This window comes from Oncorhynchus kisutch, linkage group LG21, assembly GCF_002021735.2.
Source record: "Oncorhynchus kisutch isolate 150728-3 linkage group LG21, Okis_V2, whole genome shotgun sequence".
NCBI lineage: Eukaryota > Metazoa > Chordata > Actinopteri > Salmoniformes > Salmonidae > Oncorhynchus > Oncorhynchus kisutch.
In genome coordinates this window covers 12,338,756-12,356,088 of record NC_034194.2, presented here as the reverse complement: position 1 = coordinate 12,356,088, position 17,333 = coordinate 12,338,756, and the positions used below count along the sequence as shown (strand labels likewise).

General features: G+C 43.0%; 1 protein-coding gene across 5 annotated transcripts in view; it reads left to right on the top strand.

Annotated features, from left to right (window-relative positions):
• LOC109866180 (collagen alpha-1(XII) chain) overlaps positions 1 to 17,333 on the top strand; it is a 94,539-nt gene that overhangs the window by 34,783 nt on the left and 42,423 nt on the right. For 3 of the 5 annotated variants that reach the window (XM_031800542.1, XM_031800544.1, XM_031800545.1), the window contains exons 22-37: positions 185 to 324; positions 4,025 to 4,157; positions 6,215 to 6,360; positions 7,106 to 7,235; positions 7,919 to 8,055; positions 9,211 to 9,340; positions 9,825 to 9,964; positions 10,136 to 10,268; positions 10,402 to 10,422; positions 11,069 to 11,208; positions 13,445 to 13,574; positions 13,791 to 13,930; positions 14,156 to 14,285; positions 14,668 to 14,810; positions 15,408 to 15,537; positions 15,920 to 16,062. In XM_031800542.1, the coding sequence (XP_031656402.1) occupies positions 185 to 324; positions 4,025 to 4,157; positions 6,215 to 6,360; positions 7,106 to 7,235; positions 7,919 to 8,055; positions 9,211 to 9,340; positions 9,825 to 9,964; positions 10,136 to 10,268; positions 10,402 to 10,422; positions 11,069 to 11,208; positions 13,445 to 13,574; positions 13,791 to 13,930; positions 14,156 to 14,285; positions 14,668 to 14,810; positions 15,408 to 15,537; positions 15,920 to 16,062 (2,066 nt within the window). The remainder of the gene's footprint in view (positions 1 to 184; positions 325 to 4,024; positions 4,158 to 6,214; positions 6,361 to 7,105; positions 7,236 to 7,918; positions 8,056 to 9,210; positions 9,341 to 9,824; positions 9,965 to 10,135; positions 10,269 to 10,401; positions 10,423 to 11,068; positions 11,209 to 13,444; positions 13,575 to 13,790; positions 13,931 to 14,155; positions 14,286 to 14,667; positions 14,811 to 15,407; positions 15,538 to 15,919; positions 16,063 to 17,333) is intronic. The other 2 variants (XM_031800543.1, XM_031800546.1) reach the window with 2 other exon arrangements.

The window sequence follows — 17,333 nt, the reverse complement described above, 5'->3', positions numbered from 1 at the left end:
ACAATGGTGATTTACTACACGGGGAGGGAAACTATTTCCTCAAGAAGACTTTGGTCTGATATATAGAAACAGCTCCAACAGCCCTGTGTCAACGAGGCTAAGGTGTTCGGGACAGATTTGTGAAAGTGTTCAGGTCATGAAATATTTGACGTGTTTGCTCACATTCTCGCCGCTTCTCGTGCAGGGGGTCTAGACCCGCCCACTAACCTGGTAACCTCTGAGGTAACCCACCACTCATTCCGTGCTACCTGGACCGGTCCTGAAGGTCCTGTGGAAAAGTTCCGCGTCGACTACATGCCCGTGGTGGGAGGAATCACCGAACAGGTAAGTCTATAGCCTACAGTACTGTACCTCACTTACCTCACCTCTCCAAGCTCAGCACATCTCTCCACGTTTACTGCATTTGAACTGAAGAGTGTCAGCTCTCACACCAGGTTTAGATACAGTACACCCAAAATCGAATCAAATCAAAGTTTATTGGTCGCATACACAGGTTAGCAGATGTAGCGGGTGCAGCGAAATGCTTATGTTACTAGTGCTAACAATGCAGTAAAATGGCAAACAGTACACAATAATAATAATAATAATAATAATAATACAAATTGAATGAATAAATCAAGAAATGTCGGAACGAATCCAATTAATATCCAAATAGCACTGTAGCAGTAATCCAAATGCAATCTATATGTAAATACACCGGATGAATTTACACTATATACTAAGACTGTTATGTACAGCATTAGATACTGTATATCAGAGTGATCTATGTAAAGAATCCAGTGTATAAACAATTGAACTAAAATGGAATGTACAGTAGTAGAAATAATAGAATGAGCTATGTTGAGAATGCAGTATATGTAAGAGGGTACTGGCGGCAGAGAGGTCAGACGCAGGAGAGAGAACTGTGTTTCCAACGGCGCAGTTTATTAAACAAAAACTCACCGGGAAACATAACAAATATAACAAATGGGTACAATGCCCTACGCACGCCAGGACAAACGTTGCACAAACACTTACAAATAATAATCACCGACACAAGACAACAAGGGGAAACAGAGGGTTAAATACACAACATGTAATTGATGGGATTGGAACCAGGTGCGATTCAAGAAAATGAAAAGAGGATCAGCGATGTCTAGAAGGTCGGTGACTTCGACCGCCAAACGCCGCCCCGAACAAGTACAAAACCCCACGTCAAGGGTAGCAGGGTAGCCTAGTGGTTAGAGCGTTGGACTAGTAACCGGTTGCAAGTTCAAATCCCCGAGCTGACAAGGTACAAATCTGTAGTTCTGCCCCTGAACAAGGCAGTTAACCCACTGTTCCTAGGCCGTCATTGAAAATAAGAATTTGTTCTTAACTGACTTGCCTAGTTAAATAAAGGTAAAATAAAAAAATTGATAGAATTGCAGGAAATTAGCTTCAAATGTTCTAATGCCTGAGCTCCTGCTGCTCCTATAAAATATTAGCTCAAATGTGTTGTTGAACTCCTCCACCTAAATATAAACAGTACCAAACATGAGTACCGGCACCTATTTCAGAATACAGTATATACATATGAAGTCTATCAGTGAAGTGAGAATGTTATAGAGGAGTAAATATCATACCCCCCCCCCCAAAAAAAATATTCTAACCTCTTTTATTGGTAATGGTGAGAAGTTAGCATGTCTTGGTTGGTATGAGTCTTTGTGCCTCTGTAACGTACCATTATTCACGATTCATTCATCATTATCCATGATCATGGTAGCATCCCCAATAATGTAGAAGTATTCAGAAACATATTATATTGTTATTTACAATACAAGTTTCTCCAAAATGACACAATTCATTGTTTACCATACATTTTTATTTGGGCACAACATAATATGGAACATAACCAAAACAAACTGCAAATGCATCCAACAAATTTGCAGAGTCACAAGCTGGATGTAGTCATTGCGCGCTAGGAATATGGGAACAAATGCTAAACCTTTGACTATTTGAATACACATGTAAGTAAATTTGTCCAAATACTTATTACCCCATGAAATGGAGGGACTAGATACATAAAGTGCTTTAATTTCTAAACATTAAAACAGACATGTTTGAAAATACCCTCAAATTAAAGGTGACTATCTGTACTGTCGCCTAATATGAAACATTTGATTGAAATCCAAAATGCTGGAGTGTAGAGCCAAATTAAATGTGTTGCTTCCCTGTCCAAATAAATATGCAGACGAGTGTGTAACAGAGAATTGGCTCTATTATTCCTTTTGTTCTGAATTCCTCTCTCAGACCTCTATGGTTCATCTTGCCAGAGGTGATCAGGGTCACTTTGGCAACGGCCTCATTTCACTCTGTTTATCCAGGAGTTTCTGAAGGAGGAACTGCCTTCTATGCTGCCTAACGGGAGATGTCATGGTTATCAAGTGTTATCCACAGTGAATTGTTTGCTTAAATCCACCTAGTTGTCATCATCGATCCGTTTCATCATGTTGATCAGATTCATTTGGCTCTCTTCTCACCCTTGAGAAGTGGACAACAGTGGCTGAGACAGACCTGCATTCAGTTTCACATTTATGTCCTTAGAAATACAGGAATGGATCTATTCCATGCTTTGCTTTCATTGGCCCTCGTCAGGGTTTGGGTGGTTGTAGTGAGCCCTGTCTTAAAGCGAGACTAAATAGTTTCCACTAGGCCTCAACCTAAGACCAGACCCAGTCAGTTGAATAATACATAGTATTTTAAGCACTTTTCTCGACTCCCAAAGACATTTTTCATACACAATAAAATCAGCAGGATAAAAAGCAAGAAGTATATAAAATTAGACTAACCGTGAGGACAGACTAACCATGGAGTACACTAAACATGATAACAGATTAACCAGGCAAGTGAACTAGACAGAGGATAAAAGCTAAGACAACAGAGAATGCGGGTAAGCCCGTGTGGAATTGAGGTGTGTCTTTAGTGTGGAATTGAATGTGTATGGGTTGGAGGTTCTGACATGGAGAGGGAGGGGGTTCCAGTTTTGGGGGGCTGAACTGCTTAAGCCAGGTCTCACATGGAGCAGAGCCTGGTGCGAGGGATGGTGAGGATGGTCATCCAAGTTTTCAATTCACGGAGACAGTCTACAACAGAGGGGGGTGACATCGTGGAGTTGGGGTTTGTGTGGATGTGGATTCGTGTGTCATCTGCATAACAGTGAAATATGAGTAAAAATTGAGAGGATTTGGCCAAGGGGTAGCATGTAAATACTAAACAGCAATGGACGTAACACTGGGCCTTGTGGGACACCTTGTGATGCTGGGGAAGACCTGCAGTTGCCAATGTAGACAAACTGTTGTCTATCAGAAATATAGGAGTGGAACTAGGCAAGGAGTGTTCCGGAAACTCCAAGAAGCCTCTCCATACGGTCAGTTAAAATATAATGGCAGACAGTATAAAATACTGCAGACAGGCCTAGGAGGATAGGGATGAAGATGTTGACAGCATCAGCAGCACAGAGGAGGTTGTTCACTACCTTTACCAAGGCAGTTTCAGTGCAATGCATAGCCCGGAAGCCTGACTGAAAGGGTTCGGAAAGTTCATGAGAGGCCATGTTTTGAAGGGGAGGTTTGAGATAGGCCTGTAGTTTAGACTTGTTACAAAACTTCTCCTGCTAGAAACTGATTCTTGGCTTATCCATCCATACTCACCTCATTTCAAATGCTTGCGTTGGACCCCAAAAAGCTTCTTCACACAAGTAAATCAGATTTGACATTGAATTTGATGATATATGTGCTCCGTTATTTTGGATAGCCCTCTGACATTTTGAAGAGAGAGTAGTATGAGAAGATTAGTTTTGTTAGTTTTGTTTTGGGGTTTCCTAAATGTGTGCTGTATTAGTTGGGACATTTGCCTTTGACCTGCTGTAATTCCAATATAATCCCATGACGAATCTGCGGTTGCTGTTTATTTTCTGCTCAGCTTTTTGGACCATCCTCCTGTTGTACTTGGATTTTGAGGCAGAGTTTCCTGCATAACGACCGTGTTCCTTTGCACTCCTCAGATGATTGTCGATGGGGCGGTCACCACTGTGGTCCTGACCAAGCTGACCCCTCTGACGGAGTATGTGATCAACGTCTTCTCTGTGACCGGAGGGGAGACTAGCGAAGAGCCACTGAAGGGCACTGAAACCACCTGTAAGTGTTGCAGCCGTGCTGCTCCCTTTCCTCTCTGTCTTGTATTCCTCTTCCGCCGTTTCCTCACACAACCTCGTCCCAATTACCCAGAGTAAACCTTGTAATCACTTCCTAGAAAGGTGGCCCGGGTTCAGCCAATCCAATAGCCTTATTTGGAAGTTGAATGACTCAGCAGAGCTGCAGATGAGATGAGTTTCGCAAAGACGTCTGTCGGTTGCCCTCAGGGATGATTAAAAGGGAACTTTAATGTAGGGATAGCAACACCGCTCCAATGAGTTCCACTGGTGTAGGAGCTCATTTGTTTCATTACGGTATACGATGCTGAAATTAACTACATCCCCATGCCCTCCATGCTTATTAGGCTGTTTTTAAATGGGTTGAACATGGATGGAACTTTATGTTGCTCTTGGAGGCGTATTAAACAGGGTTGTTTACACCACCAGGGTTATATTGGGTGTATATCTGATTGGTGGCAGTAAAGTGTTAAAGTTCCCATAAGGTTTCCCTTCTCATGAGGAGAATAACCATTGTTCTCTCATTTCTGGGCCTCATTAAAAGCGTCTTAAGAAAACTGACATAATTTCACATGATGGTTAAATACACTGACCACTTTCATTGTTCCATTTGTACTTAATAGTGGACGTTGTTACTTTTTGAAATGTGTCCCTTTGATTTACATGGTGGATGTGCTAAGATATTTCTCACTCCCATAAAGCATGGTTATTGTTTTGCCGCCCGCCACTTGGACAGCGTAATAGTAGGGTGAGATCACCATAGTTTCCTTTATTTGTCGGTTTAAAGCTAAGACGTTGATCAGTGGTGGAAAAACGATTAAATTGTCATACTTGAGTAAAAGTACGGATACCTTAATAGAAAATGAATCAAGTAAAAGTCACCCGGTGAAGTTCTACTTGAGTAAAAGTTTAAGTATTTTGTTTTAAATATACTTAAGTGTCAAAAGTAAATGGAATTGCCAAAGTATACTTAGGTATCAAAAGTCAAAGTATAAATCATTTCAAATTCCTAATATTCATTTATTACATTTTTATTTACAGATAGCCAGGGGCACATTCCAACGCAATTTACAAACAAAGCATTTGTGTTTAGTGAGTCCGCCAGATCAGCGGCAGTAGGGATGACCATGCGATGTTTGTTACGGTGAAGGAGAGTCGGACCAAAATGCGGCCTGGTTATTTCGATACCTCTTTTATGAAGATGAAACACGATCAATACAAAAACGTAACGTGAAAACCGGAACAGCCTAAACTGGTGCAAACTAACACAGAGAATATGGCTGCCTAAATATGGTTCCCAATCAGAGACAACGATAAACACCTGCCTCTGATTGAGAACCACTCCAGACAGCCATAGACTATACTAGATAACCCCACTAAGACACAATCCCAATACCTACAAAAACCACAAGGCAAAACACACCACATAATAAACCCATGTCACACCCTGGCCTGACCAAAATAATAAAGAAAACACAAAATACTTAGACCAGGGCGTGACAATGTTCTTTTAATAAGTGTGTGAATTGGACCATTTTCCTGTAAAAATGTAACGAGTACTTTTCAGTTCCAGGGAAAATGTATGGAATAAAAAGTACGTTATTTCTTCAGGAATGTGGAATGAAGTAGAAGTTGGCAAAAATATTAGTAAAGTACAGATACTCCAAAAAAACTACTTAAACTACTCGTACTTCAAAGTATTTTTACTTAAGTACTTTTCACCACTGACGTTTGCAACCCAAGTGGCACACTATTCCCTATAATAGTGCACTATTCTTGACCAGGGCCCTCCTGTGTAATCTGTTAGTGTGGCTCAGCCGTAAACACAGAGATGTGGGTGGCTGGGTTGTGTTGTGGATGTCAATAGGCTAGAGTTAGGTGGGTAGCTGTGGTTGTAGGTTTTCCAACATTTCCAGAAGATGGACGGGGAATCTGCTCTCCTGATGTTAGGGTGGAGCTTGTTCCACTATTGGGGTGCCAGGATAGAGGAGAGCTTCGACTGGTGGTGACTAACTGTGGGTTTCCTACCTGCTCTCTCCGCAGTGCCACTACCCGGGGTGATCAAGTTGACTGTGTACGACGAGACCATGACCACCTTTAAGGTGAGGTGGGAGAAGGCTGAAGGGGCGACAGGATATATGCTGCTCTACCGTGCCATCAATGCCACTGTGCCCACTGTGGAGAAAGAGGTGAGTAGGAGAACAAACACACCTGCACATACGCGCACACACACACACACACACACACACACACACACACACACACACACACACACACACACACACACACACACACACACACACACACACACACACACACACACACATATATATCCTGGTGGAGGACGCGTTGGATAGGAGCTCCATGTGCATGATCAGCATATCCCCATCCAGTTTATAACTCCTTGAAGCCAAGGCCTCTGTTAGCGGGGCCTTACTCATTCCAGATGGCAATATGATGATCTCTGCACAGAGCAGGAAGTGGACGTTTACAGTGGTGTTCAGGCAAGGCCTACAAAAAAACAGACCCTTTGGACCCATAGGGTAATGGGAAGGACTAGCTCATGCTGACCCTGTGCAGATGATTTTTTCACCAGTGAAGTCATTGAGATGATATTAACCAAAGAAAATCTTAACAAATGCTGGATATTTTGAACTGCAGGCTTCTGTAAGGGCTGGCAAGACATAGTGTACCCTTTAGAGGGATTTCACTATGGACTGAAGGCAGCAAGGCAGGCATACCAGTTAGCGCTGTGAACCAGGTGTTCAAAAAGTGTCCTTTTGACAAGTCCTGTCTTGTTGTTTTGTTCCCCTTTGTCGTCCGGCCTGCTCTAACACTCTCTCTCCCTCCTCTCCTTCTCTCCCTCTCCCCTTCCCCCCCCTCTCCTTCTCTCCCTCTCCCCTTCCCCCCTCTCCTGCCTCCCCTGCCGTGCAGGTACGAGTTGGGGCAGATGTGAATGATGTTCAGCTGAAGGATCTTATCACCGACACAGCGTATACACTCACCCTGTTCGCCCTACATGGAGTGGCAGCCAGCAACCCCCTCATAGACCAAGGAGTCACCTGTATGTTCCTCTTATCTCTGTCTCTCTTTATTTCTCTCTCTTTCTCTGTCTCTCTTTCTCTCTCGTCTCTCTCTCTCTTTCTCTCTCTTTTTGTCTCTCTCTCGTCTCTCTCTCTTTCTCTCTATCTCTCTCTCTCTCTTTCTCTCTCTTTCTCTCTCTTTCTCTCTCTTTTTGTCCCTCTCTCTCTCAATTTCAATTTTTTTTTAGGGGCTTTATTGGCATGGGAAACATATGTCTACATTGCCAAAGCAAGTCAAATAAATAATACACACAAGTTAAATAAACAATAAAAAATGAACAGTAAACATCACACTCACAAAAGTTCCAAAAGAATAAAGACATTTCAAATGCCATATTATGTCTATATACAGTGTTGTGACGATGTGCAAATAGTTCAAGTACAAAAGGGGAACATAAGCAAACATAAATATGGGTTGTATTTACAATGGTGTTTGTTCTTCACTGGTTGCCCTTGTTGCTGTGATGCCACACGGGTATTTCACCCAATAGATATGGGAGTGTATCAACATCTCTTTCCCCCACCATGACCCTATAGAGCTGTGTACTACCTTACAATACATAGATGGGTCTAAGACTCACTAACTTTCACTCCCGTGCCCCCCTCTACCACACGCTCTCTTTTCTCCCTCTCTATCTCTTTCTCTTTCATTCCTCTTACCCAGTGCCCTTGCCACCATCGGGTAATCTGAGGATCACTGGTGTCACCCATAGCGCCATGAAGCTCAGATGGGACGCATCCCCGGGGAAAGTCCTCAAGTACATCATCACCTACAAGCCAGAGGAAGGAGAGCTCAAAGAGGTGACACGAGCACCACACATTTAAACAGGCCTGTCGCTAATATAGAATATTCCTTTCAATCTGAAATGTTTTGAAACACAATCTCTAGCTACAGCAATAAATAACATGTATGGTTAAGCCCTATGGACCCTGGTCAAAAGTAGTACACTATGTAGGGAATGGGGTGTCATTTAGGACACACAAATACTGTCCTCAAGGTTCTACAGTGGTGCCATGAGGTCATGGGAAAAGTGTTAGTGAGGAACTCAACGTTCTCTATGATCGCTTAGCTGTTTAGGGAAGGCCACTGAAGTCAGGGGGTTATAATAGCAGCCCTTTCAGTAGACTGGGATCTTGACTCCATGGGCAGGCCAGCACACGTCGATGTGGGGAAAGAAGCCTACTGGCAGTCAGAGAAGACCCTGGCCCCAGCACCCAGCCACAGGCTCAGAGATATATCACTGGCGTCACTCGTCATCATTTCTCACTTACATTTAAGAGACCGCCAAGCTGTGAAGAAAGCTCAAAATTGATGTTGAAGGAGGTGTCTCTTTGGACACCCCTGAAAGAACCTCCAGAAATGACTGATGGATGAGCTATGGGCCTCCACTGGATACATCCAACCAGCTCCTCTCATGGATAACATCTGAAGGCTGCTGTCTCCAAAGTAGCCTCTCTCTGTGGATTTATGTTCTGAGGTCTGCCCTGTCGGTTGCCACATATTTTTCCTCCACGTTACAATTGGAGGACTGTCGCTGTTATGGACACCTTTTTCTTGATTTTCTTTCTCAAAGTTTGAAGTGGAAACTGAATTGAAAGAGACATTTATCCGCATTCCTGCTGGAAGCTTTTTGACTTCAAGGGTTTTTTCTCCCATTAAACATCCTCTGGAATTACCAATATAGCCGTAGGACTTTTCTAAGGACACGTACTATTATTCATGAGGCTTTTCTCAAATATGCTGATGACGTTTAGAAATGACAAGGAAAGAAATTGTAGAGATGAAAGAGGGGGATTTCACTTCGAGAACATTGTATTGGTTAACATCAATGTTCAAAATGGGACAATCTGAGTTTATGTTAATGTTAGTAATGGGAGTTCATGCTAGTTGTACAGCAAAAATACTGTTGTTAATTGTTTGTTGATCCTATAATCCTAATACCCCTTTTATGCCAGGTTGAAGTCAATGGTGATATAACATTCCTGCCTCTTACCAACCTCATCTCTCAATCTGAGTACGACGTTGCTGTCACCCCAGTTTACGACGAAGGCGTTGGAAACTCTATGCTTGGACAAGCCATTACAGGTACACAATCGTTTGTCTGATTTATTGTTTGGCTGACGAGCAGTAGATTAGAGATGAGTGTGTCTGTAATGGTGAGAATTGAGTGTGTCTGTATGGTGAGAATTGAGTCTGCAGATCCCCCTTGGATTCAGCCTCTCGTCTTTCTAGATGAAGCCCAAACATGAAGCCACTGTTCCCTGAGGAGGAGGGGTGTGTGTGTGTGTGTGTGTGTGTCTAGTTAATTGTGTGTTTGTGTGTGTCTGCTGTCACTCACTGCATGGGGCCTTCTTCATCATTAATCACAGATGATTTGAGGACATTTTGTTTTCCACACACTCACACACAAAAACCCATTTGTCGACGATTGTTCCACAAAATGGACTCGCAGCAAAAATGTTCCTCACATGGTTCGCAGCCCTTCTGATGAAATGGCTTTGCCTCATCTCTCAGGACTTCCTCATAATAATCACGTCTCCCTCTCTCACGTCTCTGTCCATGTGTACAGATGTTGTTCCTGCCCCGCAGAATCTGAAGTTGTCCGAGGTGACCCAGACCTCGTTCAGGGCCACCTGGGAACACGGGGCCCCTGACGTGGCCCTCTACCGAATTGGCTGGACCAAGAAGGGAGAGAACAACTTCCAATATGTACGTTGATCAAGTGGCTAGCCGACGGTGATTGTTGACTGGACTATCTACCGCTATAGAGCGGACAGGATTGAATGGAGTGGTGAAATGTGACTGTTTATGCTTTCTCACTCACTCTCTCTTTCCCTCTCCCTTTCTCACTCCCCCCCCCCCCACCCCTCCCCTCTCCAGTCTATCCTGAACAGTGATGAAACGTCCCATAATCTGGAGAACCTGGATCCGGACACCCTGTATGATGTCACCGTCACGGCCATCTACCCAGACGAGTCAGAGAGCGAGGACCTGATTGGCAGCCAGCGCACATGTAGGTTGACCCTTCTCTTCTTCTCCTCTGTCATCCTCCTATCAATTCCATTCATGTTTTCCAGTTAGACCACAGATGTGGTCCACAGCGTATTGAAATAACCTGTTGTTCTCTTAACGTTCTCTTTTTCCAGTGTTAAAGATGACCACACCTGGTATGTTATTTGAAACGGAGAAGGACATTGTCATTGTAATATTCATGACTATAATTATTATGGTAATGTGAACGATAATGACAGTGTTGTTGATGGAAAACACACTTTAAAAAATTATAATAATCTGCATGTGCATTGATGTGCCTTTAAAGAGCTGCAAATGCAAAAGTGTGACTACTGACCCCGCAGGGACCGGACATTCCACCACAGACACCTCATTGTCAACCATTCGTCATAATATCATTTCTCATGTCATTTAATGTTGTTTTTCATGCCATAATGTCGTCCTTCCTCATGTCTTTAATGTCAAGCCTCATCATGTCACAATGTCTTCCTTATCAATGTCCCCATCATTAGAAATGCATGTGCCATATTTAATGGTAACCTTACCGGCTGCTTCACTCTCCCTTTGTGTCGCTTATGTGTACTTCATCACCAAATCATGTGTTCTCGTCACCAAATCACGTGTTCCCATCATCTCACCCCCCCCCCCCCCCCCCCCATCATACCGTCATTGCTTCATCCAGCTTCATGACCCCCAAGTGATCATTGGGAATTGGTAAAGGCTGTGTCATGTGCCCTGCAGCCAATTTGTATACATTACCACTGTCTTGGGTCAGTGTATTGATTTGTAATGTGTTCCTAGCTCCCACTGGACCTCCGCAGAACTTGCAGGTGTTCAACGCGACCACGGTCACTCTGACAGTGAAGTGGGACCACGCCCCAGGTCCCGTACAGAACTACAAGATCTCCTTCCAACCTGTGGCAGGAGGCAAAGCTCTCTCAGTAAGTCACACACCCTCCAGTAGTTTCTTGAAACATTTGAATAATTCTAACTAATAGTGTATTTTGAGCAACTGATACGCTTTGGCCGCCCATGACGTCCTGACTATTAAATCCTTTAACTTGATGAATTATGCCTTCTGGGTATAATATCTCTCAGTTTACTCACCTATAATTTAGAGTAGGTTGTTCTTACTTTCTGGTCTGTAAGTGAGCGGTGATGTTGGTTGTTATCAGTGTAATTTCTCCAATGTGCCTGAAGTAGTTTAACCCCAATGATGAAAACGGGAAAATCTGTGCATCAGTACTTCTTAAGGCCAACAGATAAACAGCCCAAAACCTTAAAGGGATAGTTCACCCAAATTACAAAATAAAATATTGGTTTTCTTAACCTGTAAGCAATCTATGGACAAGGTATGACAGCAATCCATGCGTTGGTTTAGTTTCCCTGGCACTGTTTCCACATGCTAACGTTTGAGCATTTATGGCACAAATCTCATTCAAATCATGGGACCGGTGTTAGCATTTTTTTGCACATCATGTTAAAATCATCTGTAAGTGACTTTCAGCAATACATTTGAGATACTTTTGGATGATTTGGTCATGACGTGCAAAAAAGGCTAATATCGGTCCCATGACATCAATGGGATTTGTGCCACAAATGCTACAACGTTAGCATGTGGAAATAGTGCCAGGAAAACTAAACGAAAGAATGGATTGCTGTCATACATTTTCCGGAGACTGCTTACAGGGTAACGAAACCAATATGCCATTTTGTAACTCAGCCAAAACTATGCCTTTAAAGTCAAAGGGCTAAATCCGTGTGCATAGAAGTACTGAAGCATTTCTGAATTGGTTCATTGTAACATGAAAAACCTTGCCTCTTGGGACCCACTAGTGGTCTCCCCCCCCCCCCCACTGACAAGAGTAGTAAGTAGTAGTCCCGTGTGGCTCAGTTGGCACAGCATGGCGCTTGCAACGCCAGGTCTGTGGGTTCAATTCCCACAGGGGACCAGAACTAAAACGTGTAAAATGTAAATGTATTAACAACAGGCTCTTTTGTCTTCCTGCACATCGTTAGTTTGACATTTGATCATGACATTGTCTTCCTATCCGGTCTGTTTGTGTACTTACTGTATCTGGCAGCCAAGCCCACATTCCTAACTGATAACTTAATTGTGAGCAGCGACGGAAATTGCATGGGAATTCCTTTCGGGAACTTTTTTAGGGGGGGGTCTTTTTCGGTTGACAATGCGCTATTATGAAAAGAATTTGGTTAGTTAAACAATTTTCCTAAGTGTCTCTGAGAAGTTATGACAGGGCACCCCAAACAAGGTGTCAGTTCTCTAACTGTGATCTCAACATGACACCATTGGGACAGAGCTGTTGCATGTACATCTGATCCCGTCATAGCACATTATTGCTATTATAGTACTGTGTCTCTGTACACTTAAAACAGTATGGAGACATCTGCTGCTGTGGGTCTGAAGACTTGTTGATTTAACATAAGGCATATAAGCCAGGCATGACGTTCACACTTGGGTGATATGAGGATCCTCAAGTGCCTTTCTCTGATATGATGGTTCACAAACAGTGGATGTGTTGCTTAGGTGAGCTGCGAAGTAGATATGTCAGATATAAGCAAATGCAATGGAAATTGCATCGTATGTCTTTCCGCTCAATGGCTTTAGCGCTTCCTGCTGTCAATAGTTGTTGCTTACTGTAGTGCCCATTAATCGGCATGATGTTGCAACGTAAAAGGCTTCCATGATGTCCAGTGTCCCTCAAGACCATTTCGTCTTCCCTTTATATACTACTTGTTGATGAACAGAGTAGTGTGAGAAAGGCAATTGTTTTCTCCTAAGGTGTTTGAATGAGCAACTCTGTTCACACAAATGGCATCAGGTAAATAAATGATTCATGTATTGGTTGATTATAGAGAAACTCAATTGCTGCTTTGATAGAGTTGGAGTTTACATTGGTCACGTTTGGATGGCTTCCCCGGGACAGTGTCGAAGAACTCTGCTTGGCCTCAACTGCCGAGGTAGCTAGCTAGTGAGCTTCAGGACATTTTGTCTCAGAGCCGAGGAAAAGCGCTAACCATTGAAACAGTGTTACTTGTCATCCATCTATCAGCCCCTTTTATAATGTATTGCTCTTTAAACTTTGAAGTGAGATGTTCTATCCTCCCAGAGACATAGAAAAGACTCTGACTGTTGACATGTTGTCTCCCAAACAGACCCAGGTAGGAGGGAAGAAGAACAGTGTCATCCTCCAGAAGCTAACGCCTGACACTCCCTACTCTGTCACCGTGGCTGCCATTTACCCCAGCGGAGAGGCCAAAGACATCTCAGGCCGAGGAAAGACCAGTAAGTGGACCTGACGACAGGATCTCTCGAACCCGTATAAAAGGCCAGAGAACACCCACAACATTCCCCCAATAGATGTATAATTTTAGAGTACAATCAATAGAGAAGATAAGACGATTTTGTACAGGATTTTGACGTCAGTTCAATCAATATAATAACAAGAACACACAGTCATATGTTTGAAACCCCATATTAAAGCCATTTGGTTTTACGCAGAGCCTCTTGGTGGAGTAAAGAACCTGCAGGTGATCAACCCCACCATGACCACCCTGAACGTGAAATGGGAGGCGGCCGACGGGAAAGTGAAAGAATACAAAGTCATCTATGTACCTGCTAACGGTGGAGCTGAGAGCATGGTAGGCATGGTAGGAAGTCTCTCAGCTTACAGTTGGCTGACTGTAGAAAATACTCCCAACAATTCACATCCCAAAATAAGAATTAGCATATCACTGTATTGTTTGATATTGTTTGTTTTATGAATCACAAAATATGGTAAACAACTACAGTATCTTCAGTCAAACAGGGTTGCATAAGCATGTTGGCCGTCGTTAATAGTTGGGTTGTGTTTGTGTAATGTAAAGGAGACTGTGGATGCCACTTCCACCACCACGGTTCTGAAAGGCCTCCTGCCAGACACCCTCTACACCGTCTCACTGGTGCCTGTCTATGAAGTGGGAGATGGACAGAAACAGTCTGAGAACGAAAAGACAAGTAAGACGGGCTGACATCTAAGTCTAAAGATCGTTAAAGATCTTCTAAAGATCACTTATTCAGTGATCTTTTCAGGGACTGATAATGGCCTTTTTAAAAGCCGATTTATGGAGTGAATCCATAAATAACCACCAATGCGGAGGATAACTCTACATTGAGTCTGTATTTGAACTTTATACAGACTCCTTGCAATACCAAGTTCAATCAGTAGAATGTTTCAGGGACTGCCTAATGGCCTTAAAACCCATTAGTATCATCAATGGAGAGGATAACTCTTCATTGCTGGATTTGAACTTCATACAAACTTGATAAGATAGTACTTTATTAAGTTCTATCAATCCATATAATGTGATATTATTAAAGCCTCTTTTGGCGTATCCAGGGCCCCTGGGTGGAGTGAGAAACTTGCAGGTGACCAATCCCACCATGACCACTTTGAATGTGAAATGGGAGCCAGCCGATGGGAAGGTCAAGGAGTACAACGTCTTCTATGTACCTGCTGCTGGTGGAGCTGCTGAGGCCTTGGTAGGACGAGTACTGTAGCTGATAGTGTAGAAATGGTTGTTTCCCCATCGCTTGTGTCGTGGAAATTCTACAGAGGGACACTCAAAGTCAAATTGAATGAATAATTGTTTTTGCACGTTAGCTGGAGAGGTTCCAACAAACTTGATGCAACATAGTACACGTCTGTCAGGAGCTCCACGGGGGCTGTCCGTTAGTCCTCTAATGTACTGCGTACACAGACAGTTATATTTGCATGATTCAGTTTATTCATTATTCGCAATTAATTCATCATTCATGTTTGGTTCATGCATGTGACCGACAAATACTGGTTCATGAATGTGACAGACCAATACCTCACAAGGCTTCTTCTCTCCAAGCTATAACCTTGAAACTGAGATATTCTTTTGTTCTCAAAACAAGGTTCTGGGCATACTGCCAAATTGCAGATGCTGATAGTGAGGATTCATTCAGTCAGTCCCTTGCATGAACACAGAAATTGGTTATTAGAAAAGCACAAACATAACATTTTCCATCACACTTGCCATATAAAACATGTATAGTTGGCATGTTGGTAGTGGGCAGTCATTAATAGTTGGGTTGTGTTTGTTTAATGTAAAGGAGACTGTGGCTGCCACTGCCACCACCACAATTCTGAAAGGCCTCCTGCCAGACACCCTCTACACCGTCTCACTGGTGCCTGTCTATGAAGTGGGAGATGGACAGAAACAGTCTGAGAACGGAAAGACAAGTAAGACGGGCTGACATCTAAGTCTAAAGATCGTTAAAGATCTTCTAAAGATCACTTATTCAGTGATCTTTTCAGGGACTGATAATGGCGTTCTTAAAAGCCAATTTATGGCGTGAATCCATAAATAACCACCAATGCGGAGGATAACTCTACATTGAGTCTGTATTTGAACTTTATACAGACTCCTTGCAATACCAAGTTCAATCAGTAGAATGTTTCAGGGACTGCCTAATGGCCTTAAAACCCATTAGTATCATCAATGGAGAGGATAACTCTTCATTGCTGGATTTTAACTTCATACAAACTTGATAAGATAGTACTTTATTAAGTTCTATCAATCAATATAATGTGATATTATTAAAGCCTTTTTTGGCGTATCCAGGGCCCCTGGGTGGAGTGAGAAACTTGCAGATCACCAATCCTACCATGACCACCCTGAACGTGAAATGGGAGCCAGCTGAGGGGAAAGTCAAAGAATACAAAGTCTTATATGTACCTGCTGCTGGTGGTGGTGCTGAGGCCATGGTAGGTAGGGCTGGGAATTGCCAGGGATCGCACAATACGAAATCACAATACTTAGCTGCCAAAAACAATGTATACTGCAATTCTCACGAGAGAGAATTGCAGAGAGACAAGAGAAAACAGTTTTTGATCAGTCAGGGAAATAAATGTGCTAAACGCATGTTGGCTCACTATTTAAAATAAGATAGAAAACAAGCTATAGGATGAAACATACTGGAATTCTGGAGCAGGTACAGCCAACTACAGTAGCAAAAACATACATACAGTGCTTTCGGAAAGAATTCAGACTGTTTACTTTTTCCACATGTTGTTACGTTACAGCGTTATTCTAAAATATATATATTTTTAATCCTCAGCAATCTACACACAATACCCCATAATGACAAAGCGAAAACAGGTTTTTAGACATTTGTGCAAATGTATTAAAAATTGAAAACTGAAATACCTTATTTACGCAAGTATTCAGACCCTTTGCTATGAGACTTGCAATTGAGCTCAGGTGCATCCCGTTTCCATTCAGCATCCTTGAGATGTTTCTACAACTTGATTGGAGACCACCTGTGGTAAATTAAATTGATTGGACATGATTTGGAAAGGCACACACCTGTCTATATAAGACACCACAGTTGACAGTGCATATCAGAGCAAAAACCAAGCTATTAGGTCAAAGGAATTGTCCGTAAAGCACCAAGACAGGATTGTGTCGAGACACAGATCTGGGGGAAGTTACCAAAACATTTCTGCAGCATTGAAGGTCCCCAAGAACACAGTGGCCTCCATCACTCTTAAATGGAAGCACCAAGACTCTTCCTAGAGGTGGCCAAACTGAGCAATCAGAGAGAGGGGCCATGGTCAGGGAGGTGACCAAGAACCAGATGGTCACTCTGACTGCGCTCTAGAGTTCTTCTGTGGAGATGGGAGAACCTCCCAGAAGGACAACCATCTCTGCAGCACTCCACCAATCAGGCCTACATGGTAGAGTGGCCAGACGGAAGCCACTCCTCAGTAAAAGGTGCATGACAGCCCGCTTGGAGTTTGCCAAAAGGCACCTAAAGACTCTCAGACCATGAGCAACAAAATTCTCTGGTCTGATGAAACCAAGATTGAACTCTTTGATCTGAATGCCAAGCGTCACGTCTGGAGAAAACCTGGTACCATCCCTACAGTGAGGCATGGTGGTGGCAGCATCATGCTGTGGGGATGTTTTTCAGCGGCAGGGACTGGGAGTCAAGTCAGGATCGAGGCAAAGATGAATAGAGCAAAGTTAGGAGAGA